This window comes from Heterocephalus glaber, unplaced genomic scaffold, assembly GCF_053883595.1.
Source record: "Heterocephalus glaber isolate CG9 unplaced genomic scaffold, H.glaber_assembly_v1.0 deba00001481, whole genome shotgun sequence".
Classification (NCBI taxonomy): Eukaryota; Metazoa; Chordata; class Mammalia; order Rodentia; family Bathyergidae; genus Heterocephalus; species Heterocephalus glaber.
Genome location: NW_028258317.1, coordinates 53,556,520 through 53,576,389, shown reverse-complemented (window position 1 = coordinate 53,576,389; position 19,870 = coordinate 53,556,520). Strand labels below are relative to the sequence as shown.

The window sequence follows — 19,870 nt, the reverse complement described above, 5'->3', positions numbered from 1 at the left end:
AGGTAGTCCGGCCATACCAGACCATGTCCAATCCCATGAGCAAGCTCACTGTTCTCAACAGCATGCACTCCCACTTCATCCTGGCTGACAATGGGACCACTGGAAAATATGGAGCCGAGGTGAAACTTCGGAGACAACTGGAAAAGCACATTTCACTCCAGAAGATAAACACAAGTAAGTGGACCATTGTTTCCCCTGTTGTGCCTCGGAGAAAGTATGCTGAAAGTGATTCGCTTTACGGGTCTTGTGCACCTATGTTACAAAAACTTGAAGTTGTAAACAGGGACTATCATTTCTCCTGGGCCAGCAGTTAGGAAGTTTTCCAGAGGAGGCTAACTGGAGGTATAAGACGTGATTACACAATTAGTGGGCTCAAGCTCATTTCTCATGCAAGAAAACTCAAACCCCACATGGGGTTTGTGAATGCAGATAAGCTTTCTCTCCAAATGTTTCCTACATCCTTTTCATAGTGCTCTAAGGAGGAAAGACACCCTAGAGAAATTGTTTCTATTTATTAAGCTATTTTTGGTACCTACAAAAAAAGGGAAAAATGCATTTTGATCTTAGCAGAGATCTGGCTGTGCAAAGGCATTTCAAGGGAATTGAACATTCTCTAAGCCAAAGCATCCTGTGAAACCATCTTGATGAAACTAACTCTGTCTCTTCATGTACTCATTCACTGCTATTTCTAGATTTTATATATGTATATATAAACTATATTATGTGATATATATTATACATATCTGATGTTATCCTCATCAGTAACTTTGGGCTCTGTGCTGGAGTCACTGGGTAAACATTTGAGCTGCGAAAAGGCAGAAACAATGCTTCCCAGATCACTATGTGGCTTGCATTGGAATATAATCATAATGTGATGTTCCTATAATATGTTCTTCCTTACAAAATAAGATTGAATTTTTTTTCACAAAGTAAAACGTGAAGCTTCATGGCAAGCTCATACTTGGTGGTAATTATTATGTTCCATCAGGGAAACTTGGATCTAACTGATTAAAACTCCAAAACCTGCAGTTCCGAATAACAAAAGCTTCTCTTTGCCTAGATGAGTTTTCAGAATCCTAGTGCAATGTGTTTCAGCGTGTCCAAATCACTCTTTCCTTCTCTGGTGTCTTTTTTCCATCTGCTCCAGATGGATATTCCTTGTCATAGTCACCTTCCTCCCAGGGCTGGAATGATAAACCCATCAGACCACAGCTTCTCTTTCCTGTACTGTCTTCTCTGGTTTTAGCTTTTAAGAACTACTACTGCTTAAGTAGCCAGGTTTCATACTTTCATCTTTTTCACAAAGATGTCTGGAATAACGTATTCTGACCTGGGACTAAAGTAAAAATTATATTAGAAAACTCCCTTCCCGAACTATCTTTGGAAAAAAGAAACATGCTAATAGCCCAGGATAAACATTTTCTAGGGAAATAAAGAGGTAGAAAAGACTAAAAAACAGATCCAGAGGCCACCAGACATCAAATATAACAAAGCACTGTTATCAATGGGAGGTAGGTTTTGATATAAGTACTAAATGAATTCATTACAATATTTGATAGAATGGTCAAATGTTGTATAACTATTGTCAACTACATAGGTTTTATGGGCTATTACCTTCCTTCTTTTTGCATACTCAGTTAAGAATGTAGCTTAAATAGGAGCAAGATGGAAGCTGAAAGATACTGAAGCAGGGAAACAAGGGACAAATTCAGGGTCAAGTTTAGGACTCGTAATGAGAAAATCTATCCAGACAGGTGCTGCTGGCAGATGGAGCAGCTGGTCAGTAGCATAGGGAGCACAGCTGGTAATGTGGCTGAATAAAGTATGCACCCAGCAAAAAGGACTTAGGGTGGAGTCAAAATCCAACTAGAGCTGTTAGGCAAGCCTGGTGCCTTCTACTAACTGGTCATCCCAGAGAGGGCATCTTCAATAATGAAATGTACGTGTTTAGGAGGATGCCTTTCTCCAAAGCTTGCAGAAGTGCTGTGTGTGCGTGGCCCACCAGGGAAGCCCAAGGAGCTCCTGGACTACAGCCTGGCATCAGTGAGGAGCAGAGCCCAGCAATGTGGAGTGTGAAGAACAGGCCCCAGTAGATAGCAGGACTCAAGCATGCCACAAGACACATCACCAGATGCAGATAGATCATCAGAGACACATCATATCCTGGTGGAGATACAAGGCACTTGCTAAAGTGTCAAGGCAGAGAGCAGCATATGGGCACATTCACAAGTACAGACCAAATCGAGCATCGAGGTATAAAGTAGAGGAGAGGCATAAACCTAGGTACCAGGAGATTTCTTTTGTGACTCTTCTTGAGGTATCATAGAAACCCACAGGCTCCCATTCAGTGAATATAATTAAGTGGTCAGAATTGTTACAGAAGTTCAGTAGAGATTCTAGAAAGCATAGGAAGTTAAAAGGAGGAGGGTAAAGAATTTGCCCATGAACTGTAATGCTATCCCTAAACTTTCTAGCGGTAGGGAGACCAACTTGCCCCAGTTTGCCTGGGACTGTCTTGGGCTTAGTGTTAAAAGTCCCATGTCCCAGAAGGGGAAGTGGCAGGTGAAGGGGAAAATAAATATGAGAAAAGGAAAAAATGGAAACAAAGTCTTTGTAAATAGGGAGGGATGAATGGGTTGAAGGGAGGGCAGGGGAATGGGGAAAAAAATAAGAACCAAGATATGTCATGTAAAGGTACAAATTCCCAGTGATGATTGTCATCATATTGTATACCTAAAATGTACCAATAAACTTAATGAATTAAAAAAAGTCCCATGGCCCTTGGGCCTATTAGTCTAGGGAAAACTGAAATGATGGGACACTTACAAGCAAGTGACTCATAAGCTTTCATTCTACTCTGAACTCAGCCCCCAAAATAGGAAGGGAGTACAGGCTCCTCTGAGGGGAAGGGGTCACCACAGCTCACTGACTTAGAGGTCCCCATTCAGTAACCTGCAAAGAAAAGAAACCATGGAGAACATAGAAGCTTCTAGGAGAGAACTGAGAAGACAGGCTAAAGTGGACCTGGTAGTAACATGAGACAGCATAAAATGCAAACTTTTAATGAATCCTTCTTGCTCAATATAACAGTAATTCTGATTTCTAACCTGGACACTTTTTTTCTTTATACCACGATTGGTAATAATGTGGTTCTTCCTTTCAGAAATTATATTTTATAGAGCCAGTCCAACAATGTCATTTATATTTTCATCTTCTGCTTCAAAAGTGTAAGAAAGCTTGGGTATGACTGTGGAATTCAATTTCCTGCACATTAGACACAGTGCTACAATAACACTGTCTGCCACCCAATTCTCAGGACAGCCTGTAGCTGTCTGCGGACATGCAGCATCTTCCTAATTCAAGTGCCAGACTTCCTTGTCACTTAAGGTAACCTGCAGCCACCGATGCACAGCCTGTTTATTACATAAATGGCATACTCTTCCGGAGAGTGTCTCCTTTAACCATAGAGTAAATCTTGTTCAGGACCCCCGTATGCCCTCTCTCGTCAGCTCTCCCATTTACGCCCAATTATGAATAACATTAGAAGTGCCTCACCTTTTTCTCGGCACTGGAGCATCCAGTATCTCTCCCCGCCCCCCAGACACTCGTGCTCTCAACAGGCAGTGTCACAGAGGAAAGAAAATCCTTTTAGACAAGAGCAGTTACATGTTTTGTAATACTCTCTTAGCCACAATATTTTAATCTGCAAATCTCATATGCAGGGAACAATGCCAATCATTCCTTTAGTAAGGAAATATTTTTTGAACTCTTATTACATCCCTGCCATGGTTAAGGTCTAGAGAAGCAGTACTAAACAATTCACTGATCTTAAGGAGGAAGAACAGTGTACTAAGTAAATAAGCAAATATACAATGTCTGATAGAACAAGGTGCTATTGAGAAAAATAAAGCAGAAGGTATACGTCTGTGTGCATCCATATGTGTCATGAGGGTCATTTCAGTTAGGCAACCAGAGATGGCCTAGGAGGGGGTGACATTGAACCAGAGGCCTGAATACAGTGAGGGGGCTGTGGAAAGAGCATTCTGGGGAGAACAAAAGCAGGATCAAACATTTAGGGTGTTCAGTAGTAAGAAAAGCTTAGTAAAGAGTTGAATTTTATTCTAGTAAGTTTGGATCTGACAATTTATAGGATCACCTTTATACTTTAAAATACTGTATCACTGCAGTTGTATGTAGAGTTTAGACTGAGTTTGGGAAAGAATAAAAAGGAAGGAGATGCCTTTAGGAAGCTACTGCAATAATGCAGGGAGAGATAAGAGTGGTTTGGATGAGCACAGTAGCAGGAGAGGTGGTAAACTGTGGTTAGAGTATCATCAAACCTCTATTAATATTACCTATTAAAGAGTAAAGATATAGATAAAATAGGTATGGACTGCTCCAGGGAACAGCATCTTGGTATCCTGATGATCTTTAAAAATCCTAAGCATATACATGTTTTATAGACATTTTATTGTTAAAAATTTCAAACATATGGAAAAGCAGAGCATATTATAACATCCAGGGTATGACTAACCACCAATAATACACACTACAGGTATTGGACATATTACTGATCGCCACAGTCATAGCCTGTAGATATTACCCAGCCTCTACCTTTATCAACCAATGGCCAAACTTGTCCCCTCTATAAATACATCCACCTGCTTCCTGGATAATCTTGAAGGAAATCCAGACAGCATTTCATTTCATCCATAAATATCAGTACCAAATCATCTTTTGAAATGTGTGTTGGCCACACATAGACTAGATTTTAAAAGTATTTCTTTAACTCAGGAACAACATAATGGCAAATACTGATGCAATAATTCTTTAATAAATTTTTTAAAAATTAGGATATACACTATTTAGGGGCACCAAAATACGAAGGAGAGGAATTATGTATTTCTGGTTTTGTATCACACAGTAGGGTAGCTATTGATTAAAACAACCTATGCTATATTTTATAATGAGTAGAAAAGTATGAAATTCCAAGCACATAAAAATTATGAGCATCTGCAGAGATGGAAAGGTTTATTACCTTAATTTGATTATTATGTATTATATACATAATCTAGTTACCATAATATACCCCATAATGTTGTATAAGTATTTTCTCAATCTTTCATGCTTAACTTTATCTTACATTTTTATAATCCTTTCTAGCCTCAAATTCTACTCTCAGCTGAGCAAAACTTATTTAAAACAAATAGTAACATTGCAGTTCTTAAAAATGAAGGTTAGATAAATCCCTAGAAACTGAGGCTTGCTTTTAAGAGTTTGAAGGGTGAGTATAACTTTGGGGAGAAGAGGAATAGCTTGTCTATCATGAGTGCTTTAAAATGAGAGTGGCAGGTAGACCCAGATGTTCCAATCGGTATTTCTCTTAGAATTTTGTTTCTCCTCCTGTAAACAAGGGATGTTAATTCCTCAGAGTGTTGTGATGAAATCAGTCAACATGGGAAAGGATGTTGCTGTGTGGCCATTCAAACTATTGATTCCCTTCTTGCCTTCTTGAGGGTGCAGTGGTCCCAGATGGGAAACCATGGACCATGTGTACATAGCCTCACTGCCACAGGTTCTAACCTGAGATTCAGGTCCTTTCATCTGAAGCCCAGCAGAATCCAGGGTGTTTATTAGAATAAACAGGGCACCACACGTTGGGAACTGGCTGTGCCTCTGAAGAAGCCCCATGCTTCCGTAGTTAGAGAGTCTGAAGGGAAAATGAAGGCTTAAAGTTATATCGTGGCACATATCCACAAACTTCTATTAACATTACTTCTATTAACATTAGTAAAGAGTAGTTGATGTAATTTCTTGGTCACAGAAGCAACAACCAGAAAACTTCTACTTTGTCTATATTATTGAAAATTCTAAACTGTAGCTGTCACTCTGGCCTAAGAAGACAGAGTTTAATCAAGAAAATGCAAGCCTTGTTTGGAGATTCATGTTATTTCAGTGTCTAAGAATAATCACAGACGTGAATTGGAGTGTTGAGTGATTTTGCTTGTTGCAGGTGTCAGAACTCAGGGTGAGTGTGAATTGGCCAATAATAGATGATAAAAACTTAGATCTGGACCAGTACCAGATTTTCTTCTGACATTTGACCATTTTACCCCCCTCAAAAAAAAAAAAACACACATTGAAAGAAGACAGAAATCAAGTTCTCTTCAGGCTCCATTTGATTAAGGTGTTGGTTGTTTGTATTTGAATGGTATTTTAGGATTGGCCAGATGGAAATTTTATTTGGATTGCACATCTAATTATATTGTGAACATGAAGCCTGGGTGTAGGAAATTCTATTATGAGGCAAGAATTTTCTATCTCCCTACTTGAAAGAGAACTTTATATCAAAATAAATCTGATTTGAGGGATTATTTCTCCATGACAGAACTTATGAAAACACTTATTTTATGATATTATTTGATAGGAGTATCTAGGCAGCTTCAGATTTCCATAATCAATGATTTTGCTACTTTCAAGGTTTGCTTGGAAGATAATTTGATGTTGTTCTTTCTTTGGCCCAGAGTAACATCTGACATTTCAGCATGACCTTGTCTTATGAGGCTACCTACAGTACTTTTTTCTAAAGCAGCAGATTAGAATGGACTTGGCATTTATCTCTAAGTAAACAAAGAGAAGAAATGATTGCAGAATTCATAGACTATAATCAAATTTGGCATTTGAGGATACTGGTATTTAGAAATCTCTGTGTAACAAAAAATGTATATTTTATTATGAAGTTCCTAAACCAGTGATGGTGAACCTTTTAGAGCTTTCAATGATACAAACAGCCTGCTGTGGCACGCATGCCATAGGTTCACCACCACTGTCCTAAGCCAACACACCTTGCCCATATATGATTGTGTGCTTACACAAACTAATAAAAATAATGATAATAATAACATTGTTCAGTAGGACAGAATGCCATCTCTAATAAACTATGTTTTTGTGGGGAATAAGTATTTCCCTTTCCACTGAGATGTATGATAGATGAATACCATGCACATGATAGTGCATGCGGTGAGTCAGAGCTGATAAAGTCCCAATTACCAGTGAGGGGAAATGAATGTTGACATTCTACCACACATAGGACAGTTTCACATGAAGAATCGCCTGGCTCAAACACCATCACCATCCCTAGGAACTACTACTTGCAGGATGTCCACATTCAAAGACATGTAGAAGCAGCATCACTAGGGAAGTGGTAGCGAGATTCAAAATACTTAACAACCTCTAATACTTTGGTGTCCTGAACCCAGACACACACTGACATCAGCTGGAGCACTTCCATCAAAATCTAACATCACCTGCTATTGGGAAGTACTTTCTAACATCACCTTCATTTGTGCTGAATCTTAAACCTGATCTTTCCTGGATGAGGCCCAAAGTCATCATCTATATTAGAGCTTTCAACACATTTGAAAACAGTAAATGGACTCAAATTGACCTCTCTACCATGATGACTACATAGGAGCTGTTTCTTATTTGAGGAGACACACGGAGCAGCTTAACAGGCAGAACGCATGAAGATAAGATCAGAATTTCCAATTTGGTAGCACCCGTCTTAGCACCACTGCTTTATGTTTCAGGCTCAGTGATTCCAGAAATGTGCTCTAGACTAAGAGGGTCTTCGTGTCCGAGTCCTTCATGCTCATAGAAATCCTACAATCCACAGTTATTAGCTAACCAGGGGAAAGAGACAAAGGTGCAAACATGTGGTTACTCTGCCTGGGGACCTCTGGAGATCTGACTCCCTAGACCCTGCCCAGGGAATAACCTAATAAGACTTTAGTAGAATACAGTTCAAAGTGGAATACCAGGAAAATTCTAATTTTTGTTCTGTAAATTACTGAAGATTATTTTAGAATAAGGCTCTAGGTTAGAGTTATTTGACCTATACCAAAATCATAAGTTTTTAGAAATATTCCATTCACACAACCCAAGCTTCTATAGAAAATAATGTTGAGGAATAAGAACCAAGAGAGACTATGTAAAGGTGCAAATTTCCAACGATGAATGTCATTATATTGTATACATAAAATGTACCAATGATTAGAATGAATAATCGAAAACGTAAAGTAGGAAGAAAAGGTCCAAAGGGTTAGGGGTAGTGGGAGGGGCAGGGGAAAGGAAAGAAGGGAAAGGAAAAATGCTGAGAAATGGAAAAAATGGAAATTCAGTCTTTGTAAATAGGGAAGGGTGGGCTAGGAATGGGGAAAAAATAAGAACCAAGATGCATTATGTAAAGGTACAATCCCAATGAGAAATGTAATTGTGTTGTATACGTACAATGTACCAATAAAAGAATTTAATAAAATTTAAAAAAAAATAATGTTTAGGGGTCCATTAGAAAATGCAATGAATAAATTCATGAGAAAGTGTCCAAGTGAAATATAGTAGCAATTATGACAGAAGGCTAATTGCTATAATATGTGGACAACCTAAAAATCAGTTTTAAAAAATGTGAAAAGCCTCATAGAAAAATGAGCAAAGTATTGCAATGGAGAGATTATAGGGAAAGACGTACTCAATCTCATTCAATAATGAAATATTTTTGCCTGTCAAATTGGCAAAAAAACAAAAGTTGGAAATATAACATTTTCAATGGGTATGTAAATATGGGCAACTTTATCCAAAAGACAATTTTTCCAGCTCTGTTAGATTTTAAATGTGCATATCATTTAGGCCTATTAAAAGTTTATTTCTGAGAGTTTATTCTGCATCCATTTACTGTAATATTATTTACAGTAATAAAATAGAAATAACCTAATTATTCATCAATAAGCAAATAGTAGATACATAGTAAAATATTCTGAAATCACGCTGATAATGTAATAGTTCTGTTTGGGCTCAGAAGGAAAGATTATCTACAGGGTTTTTTCATTGCTTAAGTTAACAACATGTTGTACAAGAATACAACTATATGCTTAGTATAATTATATCTTAAAATTATATGCCTATAAAATATCTAAAAGGACACAAGTGAACAATTAGTATTTATAGTGAGATTTAAGATAGGAAAGAGAAGACAAGCAGTGATACTTCAATTTATACCTTTAAAAAACTTCTTGATAATTGATTTTACAGTGAGCAGATACTGCTTTTGTAATCAAAAAAGAATGTACAAGCCTTTGGAGGAAATCTGTCTATCCGCATTATGTAGTTTAGTAACCTTCTCCCTTAAGTGTATATCATTATTTTTAAAAAATAAATTTTATTGTGTATGTTTAAGGTATACAACATGTTCTAAGACCCAGCTGTAGCAAAATGGCACTATAGTAGAACAGATTAGTGTACCTTCATTTCACATAGTTACTCATGTTGAGAGTAGCCACAACCCACTCATTTAGCGAAAATCCTAAATAGGGAATACTATTATAAACCATAGTCCTCATGTTGTGCATTGTACATTTGTGTTTTTCAAATTGTTCACTCTGCAATTCCATCCCTTTGACCCAAGTCTCGTCTGGACCCTGGGGTGACCCCTAGCATTGCTCACTGTGTGGGTGGGGAAGCATCTGACTGTGCTAGAGACACCTTCCCTCAGGCTCACTCAGTCTCCTGGCAACTCTTCACTCCTAAGGCAGAATGCAAGCATCAAGTCAGGAGGCCCAAGGGAAGAGAGCTAGGTAAGGACACATTGAAAACAATATTCTCAAATTACATATGAAGGATATATATAAAAACTATGAAATGGTGTAATAATTTTTTTTTACTTAGATGTAATCATGGCTGACATCAGAACCAAAATCATCTTCCTTTTTTGGAGTTGGTGAATGATAACCAGCCTAATTAGCAACACAAGCTTAAATATCATGTGGTTTCTTATAGCTAGTTAATAGGAAACTGGAGAAAGATCTTTTGCAAATGAGAAAAGGACCAAAAAGTAAAAGGAAGGGGGAGGGGCGAGCAAAGAGAAGTAAACAGAATTGAGATGTGTGATGTACATGTATCAACTTCCCAAAATGAATGTGATCATCATATACTGTAAACATGTACTAATAAAAACAATTTTAATTACAAAAGAATAGGCCTAAACTTATTCCCAATCCTTCATTTTAATCAAATATCCTGTTCTTACAATGGGGAGACTAACAATGCCCTATATCTATGTCCCTAACATGAGTAAAATCTAAAACTGTTCACTTCCCTTTCGTCATGGTCCTGAACCCCATAGTCCAGCGTCTTCTCCCCATTCTAATACAGCTCACTGAACAGTTATTTGAACAGCTGTTGACGATTGTCCACATGCTCGGTGTGGAAAAGCTTCATGACACTCTTGTACCCCACTATACTTTTAAAGATCCTTCCTATGAAAGCTAAATACATGTCAGATTTTTTCAACCTTTCAAAATGTGACAATTGTGAGAACTCAAAATACCTGTCATCTAAAATAGCAGCTGCTTGTTTTCTTTATTTCTCCTTGACGGTATTTCTTTTGAGATTTTTCTTTCGAAGCATTTGTTTGTGTGCCTACAATATACAAAACATTGTAGGAGTTGCAAGATTAAATAAGGCATAGCTGCATACTTGAAAACTTAGTTTTACAAATAAATAAACAATAACTAGTTTTTGTTGAGTCTTCTTCTAAATGATTAACAGGGAATAACTGATTTACTCTTATAAGAGACTTGAAGTGGATACGATTATTTTTCCAGTTTACCAATATGGAAACAAAAATGCCAAGCAATTGAACAAAAATAAGACTACTAGCAAGTGGCAGACCTGAAATCTGTTTGAACACACACCTCCACCACTGAGTTTTATACCTTCTCTCTATGCAAAGAGCCAATTATGCAGCAATAAGTGCTAAATGTCTTAGTAGTACGAAGTACAATAGGCATTCAGAGGAACGTTTCTGGTTGGAGTATTTGCGGATACCTGGTAGATGAATTTCAAGTGAGATTTGACAGAATGGAGGTGGATTGAAAGCCAGACAGGTGAAAGCTTTCAACAGCCAGAAAGTTAGTGCTTTGCATATAGTCTAAACTTTTCTTTTCATTATTTATCTTCTGTCAGCATAAGCAAATTTCAGCTGCAAACATGAATAAGAACCACATGTAAACTAGTTACTTTTCAGGAAATATCATTAAAATTATAAGAAAAATATATACACATTCCACTGTTTCTCTTTTGCTGGCTGATTAATACACAGGGAGAAACTATAATAGAACACAGAATCAAAATGCTAAACAGGACATTATGTGTGTATATTTAAATATAACTTCATTTAGTTATTTTGTGAATAGGAAAGTCACTTAGAAAAGGTCAAGTGTCCTGCTGAAATCCATGTGGTGAGTTAACTTGGCAGACCTTTCACCTGAACCTAACCTGCAAAATCCTAGGTTTGCCACGCTTTGTTCAGCATCATTGTCACTACCTTAGCATAGGAGGTGCTTTTCTTACTTTATTGGATATATGACTCTAAGAATTCAGATAAGTAAAAAGTTCTCCATACACATGAGCAACAAACAGAAGTAGTATGTTTAGGGAATCAGCCTCATTTCAAAGCAGTATCCTGAAGGGTAATTAAGGAAATACCAAGACAATCACAGACACAATAAATGCATACCTGCTGTCTAGACATCTTTTTTTTTTTTTAGACATCTTCATTTTTAACTATGACACTAATCTTACCCTGGCTGGTCTTCACTAAAGTGCCCTTTAAACTATTGTTCATTAGGGTTTGATAACTTGGGGAAAAATAAACTAAAAATACCAGCATGCTCACTCTGCAGGAAAGATGCAGCTAAGCCAACATTTTTGCTCAGGTCCATCAACAAATGTATGTGATAAATTTTGCCAGGAGCACCAGGTTGGGGTGGGGGTGGGGGTGGGGTCCATGAGGTTACTAACTTGAAGCTTTCCTTATAGTATTTATTGCGTGGTCTAATTGCCATACACAGTGGTAGAGCAGCCTGGAGAGTTTGTACTAGCAAGCTGAATTTGTGTTCCAAGAAACATGCTAATTAGAAACTCCCTGGAAAAGGTACAGCAGTTGTTCTTGGTTTTCTAATATACAAACTGAGGGACCCAGAGGAACTAACCCTTATATCATGTGCACTGAGGGATATTGCTTTGTGGTTTCCCTGGTGAGTACATTCCTATGAGAAGGCAGCTCTGCCAGGTTATGTGCACTGAGAATGACCAAGTGATCCTCCATGAAGAGTGGGTGCCTTGCCTCTCACACCTGGGCAGCTACCACCCTGCCCAGCTCCTACCTCCCAACCAGGTAGAGGCTGCTTCCAAAGTCTAGGTTAGTCCTGGGAAAGTAGGGTCAAAAGACCTAACTTGAGAATCTGAGGTCAGCCTTAAATACTATTTATGGAAAGGAACAAAAATAAGGCAGAAGCAGAGTTACTCATATGGGTGGGATTCTCCCTCAAGGCCTATATGTAACAGAAAATGTGGCCTGGGCCAACTAGCCAAAGCTACCTTGTTCAATAAATAAGCATCTCCAGAGACATGATGTTACCATCGAATTATCTCCCAGTTTGGGGTAGAAGAATCATTATACTGAAATGGCTTTTCTGAAAAAAAAAAAAAAAAACCCTGAAATAAATAAATACACACACACACACACACACACACACACACAATCTTAGCCAATGAGAGAGAGTGGAGTTCAGAATATAGACAGTAAGTCCAGTAAATAACATTATTCATGTTGACTGACACATTGGCATTTGTTTCAGTTCCTCTTTAAAAAGAGAAAAATTTAGACTCATCTCTGAAAGGATAGTTTTTTAGGTTGCATATAGCTAATCACTTGAGAATAAAATTCTTATTTCTCAAAAAAATCAGAAAATATGTTTAAAAGATAAATCTAATTCCTGTCCTAGAAAACACCAAACTGAAAACTCATCATTATCATTGTAATTAATATAATAACAACCAATGTTTTGGGATTAACTAAGTGCTAAGCACTGGTACAAGTACTTAACATGAATTCATTATAACCTTTCACCTACCCAAGTAGTTATCTAGACTGAAACAAAATAATGCAGGATAGTCCCTGCAGTGAAGGAATGTTGATTTTAAGAACCTGTTAAATTTTGATTTTAAGAAAGGCGGTGAAATGCTTGGCATAGGTCTGAATAAGCAACATGGGCTGTGGTCACACGTAGAAATTCATACAAATTATATGATCCATCTACTTTAATAAAAATGTATATCCAACCGTTGGATTGTAGAAATTTCAAAGATTTTATTTTTTGACAGGATGCCTGCCGTTTTTCTCTCTTGACTCCCGCTTGTTTTATTCATTTTGGGGTAGTTGCCAATTAGACCCAATTGGTAAGTATAATTAATGGACAACTTGAACTTCCTCTTAAACCCCAGCCAAGAAAATTAACCACAGAAGCTTTCTTTTCCTTTAAAAACTCCTAACAGTTTCATTCCTTCTGACTGCTGTTTTTCTCTTCTAAGACATTCAACTAGATCAGGGATTAGTGACTCATTATTCATCATGTTAAAGATACCACATGGGACAGCTTGGCAGCACTACCACAATACTACTAGAAGGAAATCAGCATTTGTTTATGTTCCTGGAGCTATGCAAGGCATTTTTATAGGCACTATCTCTTTTAATATACTCAAAAGCCCTTTAAGGTAGAGTTATCTTCCTTGTTTGATAGGTGGCAAAATGGCAGCTCAATGAGATTATGCTCTTACCTTAAATACAATTAGTGGAACAGCTAGATGCAAACAAGGGTTTTGCCATGATCACAAAATCCTTGTTCCTTCCATCTATGTAAGGAAGTATTATCTTGTTCAAGGAGAGGCTCACCCAAAATTTTATTACTTTGGAAAACTTGGAAGTCATTATTTCATTCAACAACCATTTGAGCACTACCTCTGTGCCAGACATGGGCGAAGCATTGGTTAGGTTGGAATGAATCATCAGTAGGACTTTGGGAAGAGGGTGGTGGTTAGTGACAAGATGGAGAGAAACAGAATGAGGGGGGAACAGGGAAGGTGATGGGGAGAAGGAGGGAGGAAGGGGAGGAGGAGGGAGGAAGCAGAGGAGCTCCTGATCGTGTATCCATGGCTACCGTCTTTCCTCATGTGACTCGTGGACTTCCCTTTGTCATCCTATGCCTGAGAATATATGAAGGAGGCTGGGAAGGCAAAGGGACGTTCAGTTGTCATCACTGGCATCTTTTTTGATCATTGCACCATCATCAAATGCATGGGGATAACCATGACATGAAATTTTCCATCATTAATCCCATAACTATCCCGCAAGAGGGATAACAACTCTGTGTGCTGAAAGTCATAGTAGAACTTTATCCGGAGAGCTTAGGAAGTGGGAAGGGGCTAATCATACTCTCACAAACTAACAGCCACAAGTTCAAACCACATGTCTTGAAAAGGAAGTTAAATGTCCTCTGAGCAGATTACAGGTGTATCAAAAACATCTTACTCTGCTCTAATCTGTTCAAGCCATCATGCAGGCTTGCTGCAGCCTCAAGCAGTCAAGGAAAAGGCCTAATACCAAATTAATTATAAGTACTAAACCCATAATCTGTTCACTTGAGACGGAGCAAATTGCCACTTATCAGATGCTCTCAACTGACTATGTTGTTCAAAATTTCCCGTGCCTTTTAGAGGGTCTTCTCTCTGAAGATTAATTTCTATGAAGAAAACAACACTGTTGAAACCCAGCCACTCTTCATTTAATGAAATGACTTGACACAAGTTTGCCATGCTTGTTAATAAAAGTCACTTTGTCACTAAAGACCATAAGTCAAAATAACTTTGGGGAGAAGAACACATGTTAGTGAAACTTGTTCTTGGGGTTTGTGTGTCTTACTTACCTGACCCTCTTCCTATTCAAGCTAGGCGCTCTGTCTTTTTCAGCCAAGAGACTTGTCCACATTGGAATTGTTTGTTCAGGGACTAGGACACATCTTGTAATGAAGTAAGTCTGTGTAGGGAAAATGACTACCATACTAATCAGATCCTTAGGGACTTTTACATGCAGGGAAGAACTCAAAGATCCTTTTGCAGATTAGAAAGATTTAGGTTGCAAATATTTGACTGGCATTTTGGTCTCCAGATCAGCAAAATTACTCTTCTTGGTCAAATATGATAGATCCCCATAATGATAACGGAGACCTTCTTGATGGGACACAATCTCTTCCTTGTTGCATTGCTAACAAACAGACCTTAAATATTTTTCATCGGTTGTTTCATGTGTACCTTCTGTCCCACCCATTCCAAGATATTTGCAGTTTCTCTTAAATAACAGGGCCAACTGGATGTGTTTTTGTCCCTTTTTTATATTTGCTGAAACTCCATCCTCTCCATCCCGATCTGGCCAAAACCTATGTTCTCTCTACATCTCAGGTCAAAAGCATCCTCTACCCCCATGCTGCTTGTGATCCTCACATTCCTACATAGCTCTGTTACACATATCTTTGTCAGTCATAGCACTGCTTGCTTTGGGAGAGTGATTATCTGTCCCTCTACCTGCTCCATCCACCATCATCTTAGATTGTGACCTCCTACAGAGCAGTGCCCATATGTTATCCATCTTATCATCCTGACAGCTTAGTATAGTGCCTGACACATGTGAGCAGTTGCTCAATAAATTGCTATTATAAATATCAGTACTTGGTTTTCCTGGCCTTCTTTTAGCTTTGGTTTCTAGTCTGATGGAAATATAATGGAAGGATTTAGATTAAAAGCTAGAAAAGAAACATAACATAGACTCAAGGAGGAAAAGTAAATGGGAACATGTACAGGCAAAGACTACCTCTGACTCATGGGCACGGAAGCATTTAGTCTGTGGAATTTGATTACATTGCTATTAGATTGCTATCTTATGACTATAAAGAGTCTAAGAATATTTTTTTAACAGCCAATATCATCATGGCTTCAGTATTTCTATTTACACAGGGAAAAAAACTATCGATTTTCTCCTGCTTATTTAAAGTGATAATTGCCTGTAGCTGCTTTTTCAGTCTAGAGCAGGATCAATCCACTCAGTAGAAATGTATGGCTAATTTTAGAGAGACAAACATAAAATAAATGGAAATTTTGTGCTGAATGTGTACTTTTCTGCCACAAGCAACAATTTTACAGTTGGATATATTTAGAGATGATACACTATCTCATTCCCAAAGGGTCTTAAAGAAAAGTGGGCTGTGATTTTAATTTGCTTAAAGTGGTTTAGGCCAGGACATTTATCATATGATCCTTCAAAGTCCCTTTCTAATAGTTATAATTTGTCAATCTCTTCAAACTATTATTTTGACCATTTCAGGCCCTTGAAATTAATGGATGTCCTAGTGACGTGCAATTCATATAGGCTTCATGAATGACTGGAAATAGTGCTCCTGGATATCACTAATAAAGCTATCATGGTTTTAACAGAATTAAAATGTTTTAACCTTGAACTCTGAGCTCAAGATCATTAACCCTGAGAAAAATGAAAAAAAGAGATTTTTATGCCCTAATAATGAACAGATAACCAAACAGCTGAATTTTTTCTCTCTGGGCATCTCTGGCTGAAACAACTAAGCAGCCTTTCCCCTTACTGAACCAGCTGTCCCCGCCCCTTCAGGCCTGGAGGTCAGATTTCAAAAGCAAAGCAGAGTTCTGCATGCCACAACCCAACAGGCAAACACTGACGTCCTAAAGCACAGACAGAGGAATCAAAGACGCTAACAAGCCTTGGCAGCTCTAGGTCCACGCAGGGTGCTGTGGGCAACTCCTGCTGAAAAGAAGCAGAGCGAAAAAACAAATGGGCCTTTGCCAAAACAAGGAGGTGAGGACTGAAGAGTCAGCTTTTCTGGTCATCAAACAAATCAGAGCTGAACCCTTCCTCATTAGCAGCGTCTTTTCTACCCAGAAGGAGAACATACGAAGTGCAGACTGACTCTGAGGTACATTAGGATTCATTGAGAAGTCCTGGGAGAGAGGGTTAAGCAAGCAGTGATTGAATATGGCATGCTCATGTGAACATTCGGGGGAGGAGAAAAATCCACTGCACCCTTGTATTTCCACCTATAGGTCTTATTTTCTTAGAACGCATGGAGTGAGATTTGCATTGTTCTCTTGGTTTACTCTCATTATTCAAGTAATAAGAACTGTCATTGTGACTATTCACTATTGTTCGTAATTAGGAGCCTGAGAAGGGAGGCTTCAAACGCACACAGTGTGAAGCCAGCCTAGCAAGTCTGAGGCTGACCTGGACCACAGAGCCCGTGTCAACAAAACCAAACCCAAAAAGAATTGGTTTTCGCCAACTTAGGGGTGTAGGAAATACCACACGATAAGAACTTTTCTTAATTCAAGTAAATCTAATTCCAAGAGTCTTTCCATTTGTTTTTGGTAAATTCAATCTTAACCTTCATTAGAATTCTCCCCCTATCCAACTTCATCTTGCTCAACTTTCCTTTACTATTAGAAACACCTGGAATCGTCGGCATATAAGGAGAAAAGCTTTATTTTGGGCCACAGTTTTAGAGGTTATAGTCCGTGATCAGCTGGCCATGTTATTTTTGGACCTAAGGTGAGATAATACATCATCATAGAAGCATGTGGCAGAGCAAAAGGGCTCACTTTCTTGCCAGGAGGCAAGTGAAAGACAAAAAGAAGAGACCGAAGTCCTACATTCCCCTTGCGGGGATTGTCTGCAATAACCTAAAGACCTCCATTAGGCCTTACTTCTTAAAGGTTCCCCATCTCCCAAAAGCACCATCCTGGGGACCAAGTCTTTAACCCATAGACTTCTGGGTGATATTCGAGATCCTAAGAAAAGCACCCCTGCAAATACTCTCTTACTCTTACTGACACATCCTAGCAGGGTGCTTGGAAAATTGGAAAAGGGCTTTTCAACTTCCCTCAGCCAAGGCCATTACCAAGTGACCAAGCCTGCTTGATCTCTTAAAGTGGGCAGCTGTGGCACTCCCAGGCCAAACAGATCCAAAGGGATCTTTGCTGTAGCTGGAATCATGATCCCAGGGTTTAGCATGCCATGGTGGACTTCACAACGGTTGCCCTCAGATAGGGTGTGTATGGTAATTCCCACACACATAGAGCTTACATATGGAGCAAAGGACATAGAAAAGAAGTAGAAATAAAATATACAGTATGGTGGATAGTGATAAAGTGAAAAGTAAAGCAGAGAAGGCAGAAAAGGTGATTTAGGGAAGGGTCCTGAATGTTAAGTAGCGTGGTAGGGAAGACAAGCTAAAAGGAGGACCAAGAACTGAATCTTGGTACGGTGCTAGCATCATACACAGGTAGGTAAAGAGGAATCAGCACAGGAATCGAAGGAGCAGCAAGTAAAGTGAGAGAGAAACCAAGACAGTGAATCAGGATGTTGTGACTCTCATCTTCCTGGCCCTGACTCAGACGATTTCTTCCCTGGCTCTCCTGCTCCCCTCTCTACCAATCAAAGACACTTGCCTTTCTCTTCTTCCCCTTCAGGACATTAATGAGTTTTGGCTTTTTTTTTCTTTTCTATAAAAGCTATTCAGGCCGTTTATCTTCAGGCAACTTCTGCTTTTTAGCAGCTGTAGCCAGCAACACAACCATCCCACCACAAAATAGACACCTCAATGACCCTTTTAACAGAGGAGAGAAAAACTACTAGAAAAGAAAATCTAATCAATAAGCCAATAAATTATTCTAGATAATAAAGATTATTATATATGTTCTTCAGTTTTCAGGCAAAGTACCAAGCACAGACTATACCAAATATATATGTAAGCCAGGTGTGGTGGCACACGCCTGTAATCCCAGCACTTGGGAAGCCGAAGCAGGAGAATTGCTGTGAGTCCAAAGCTAGCCTGGGCTACATAGTGAATTCAAGATTGGCCTGAATTACATAGAGAGACCCTGTCTCAAAAAAACCAAATAGATGAATGAATGAATGCAATTTTAACTAGAAAATTTGAAATGGGGTAAGTGGGAACACATTTGATTTGAAATGTGCACATAGTTCCAAATACCTGGATTTAGGGGCTAAATTGCAAGAATGTGTATCTTTCCGTATGAATCACATACAACTAAAATGGGTGCCAATGCTTGGCTTCCAGTTTCCAATTTGATCAGTTTCTCACTGGCCACAGGCACTCAGGTTTAACAGACTAACCAGTGTTGTCTTAAATGACTCACTTTTACCATATTAGTTAGGCTTAAAGGTGGGCAATCTTCAGCCCAAGAGCCAAATCCTGTGGGCCATCTATTCTGAAAATAAAGCTTTATTGCAATATAGCCATGCTTATTCTTCATGTAGTCTCTGAATGCTCTCGTGCTATAATTGCAGAGCTGAAAAGTTGCAACCAAATGCATTTGGCCTGCAAAGCTGACAATGGTTATTTATCTGACCCTTTACCCCCCCCCCAAAAAATTTTGCTAATATCTCATTTAGACATTAAAACAGACTTCTAGAAACATATTGTTCATGGTCATTTCAATCCCCCTCCATGAACTTTTGCCATTATTTGGTGCAGGGGATACATCCTAGATTTTACTTCTTTTTATAGGGGGAAAAAAAAATCTCCTTTCAACTTTATGCTCGATACTGATTCTCAAAGTGTGGCTCATGGGCCAGCAGCAAGAGGATGACTAGGAAACTCATCAGAAATACAAAATCTCAGGTCTCCAGTCCTACTGGAAACTATGGGCGCGGGACCCAGCAGGGTGCTTCAGGGCTTCCCCCAGTTGATTCTGAAGCATGCTAACATTGAGCGCCTTCTTCCTAGACCACATACTGATGAGAAGGCCCGGAAATCTGAAATCTACACCCCTTCTTGTGATAATTTTTAATGAACAGACTTTTTTACATATTAGAATCAGACTTTAAAGTGCCACTTTCTTCTTGATAACCTTCGGAAAGCCTACTTATGAGATA

General features: G+C 38.7%; 1 protein-coding gene across 28 annotated transcripts in view; it reads left to right on the top strand.

Moving 5' to 3' along the window:
- Trpm3 (transient receptor potential cation channel subfamily M member 3) overlaps window positions 1-19,870 on the top strand; it is an 843,949-nt gene that overhangs the window by 577,157 nt on the left and 246,922 nt on the right. For 15 of the 28 annotated variants that reach the window (XM_087183504.1, XM_087183498.1, XM_087183497.1 and 12 more), the window contains 2 exons: window positions 3-174; window positions 13,222-13,296. In XM_087183504.1, the coding sequence (XP_087039630.1) occupies window positions 3-174; window positions 13,222-13,296 (247 nt within the window). The remainder of the gene's footprint in view (window positions 1-2; window positions 175-13,221; window positions 13,297-19,870) is intronic. The other 13 variants (XM_087183503.1, XM_087183506.1, XM_087183505.1 and 10 more) reach the window with 1 other exon arrangement.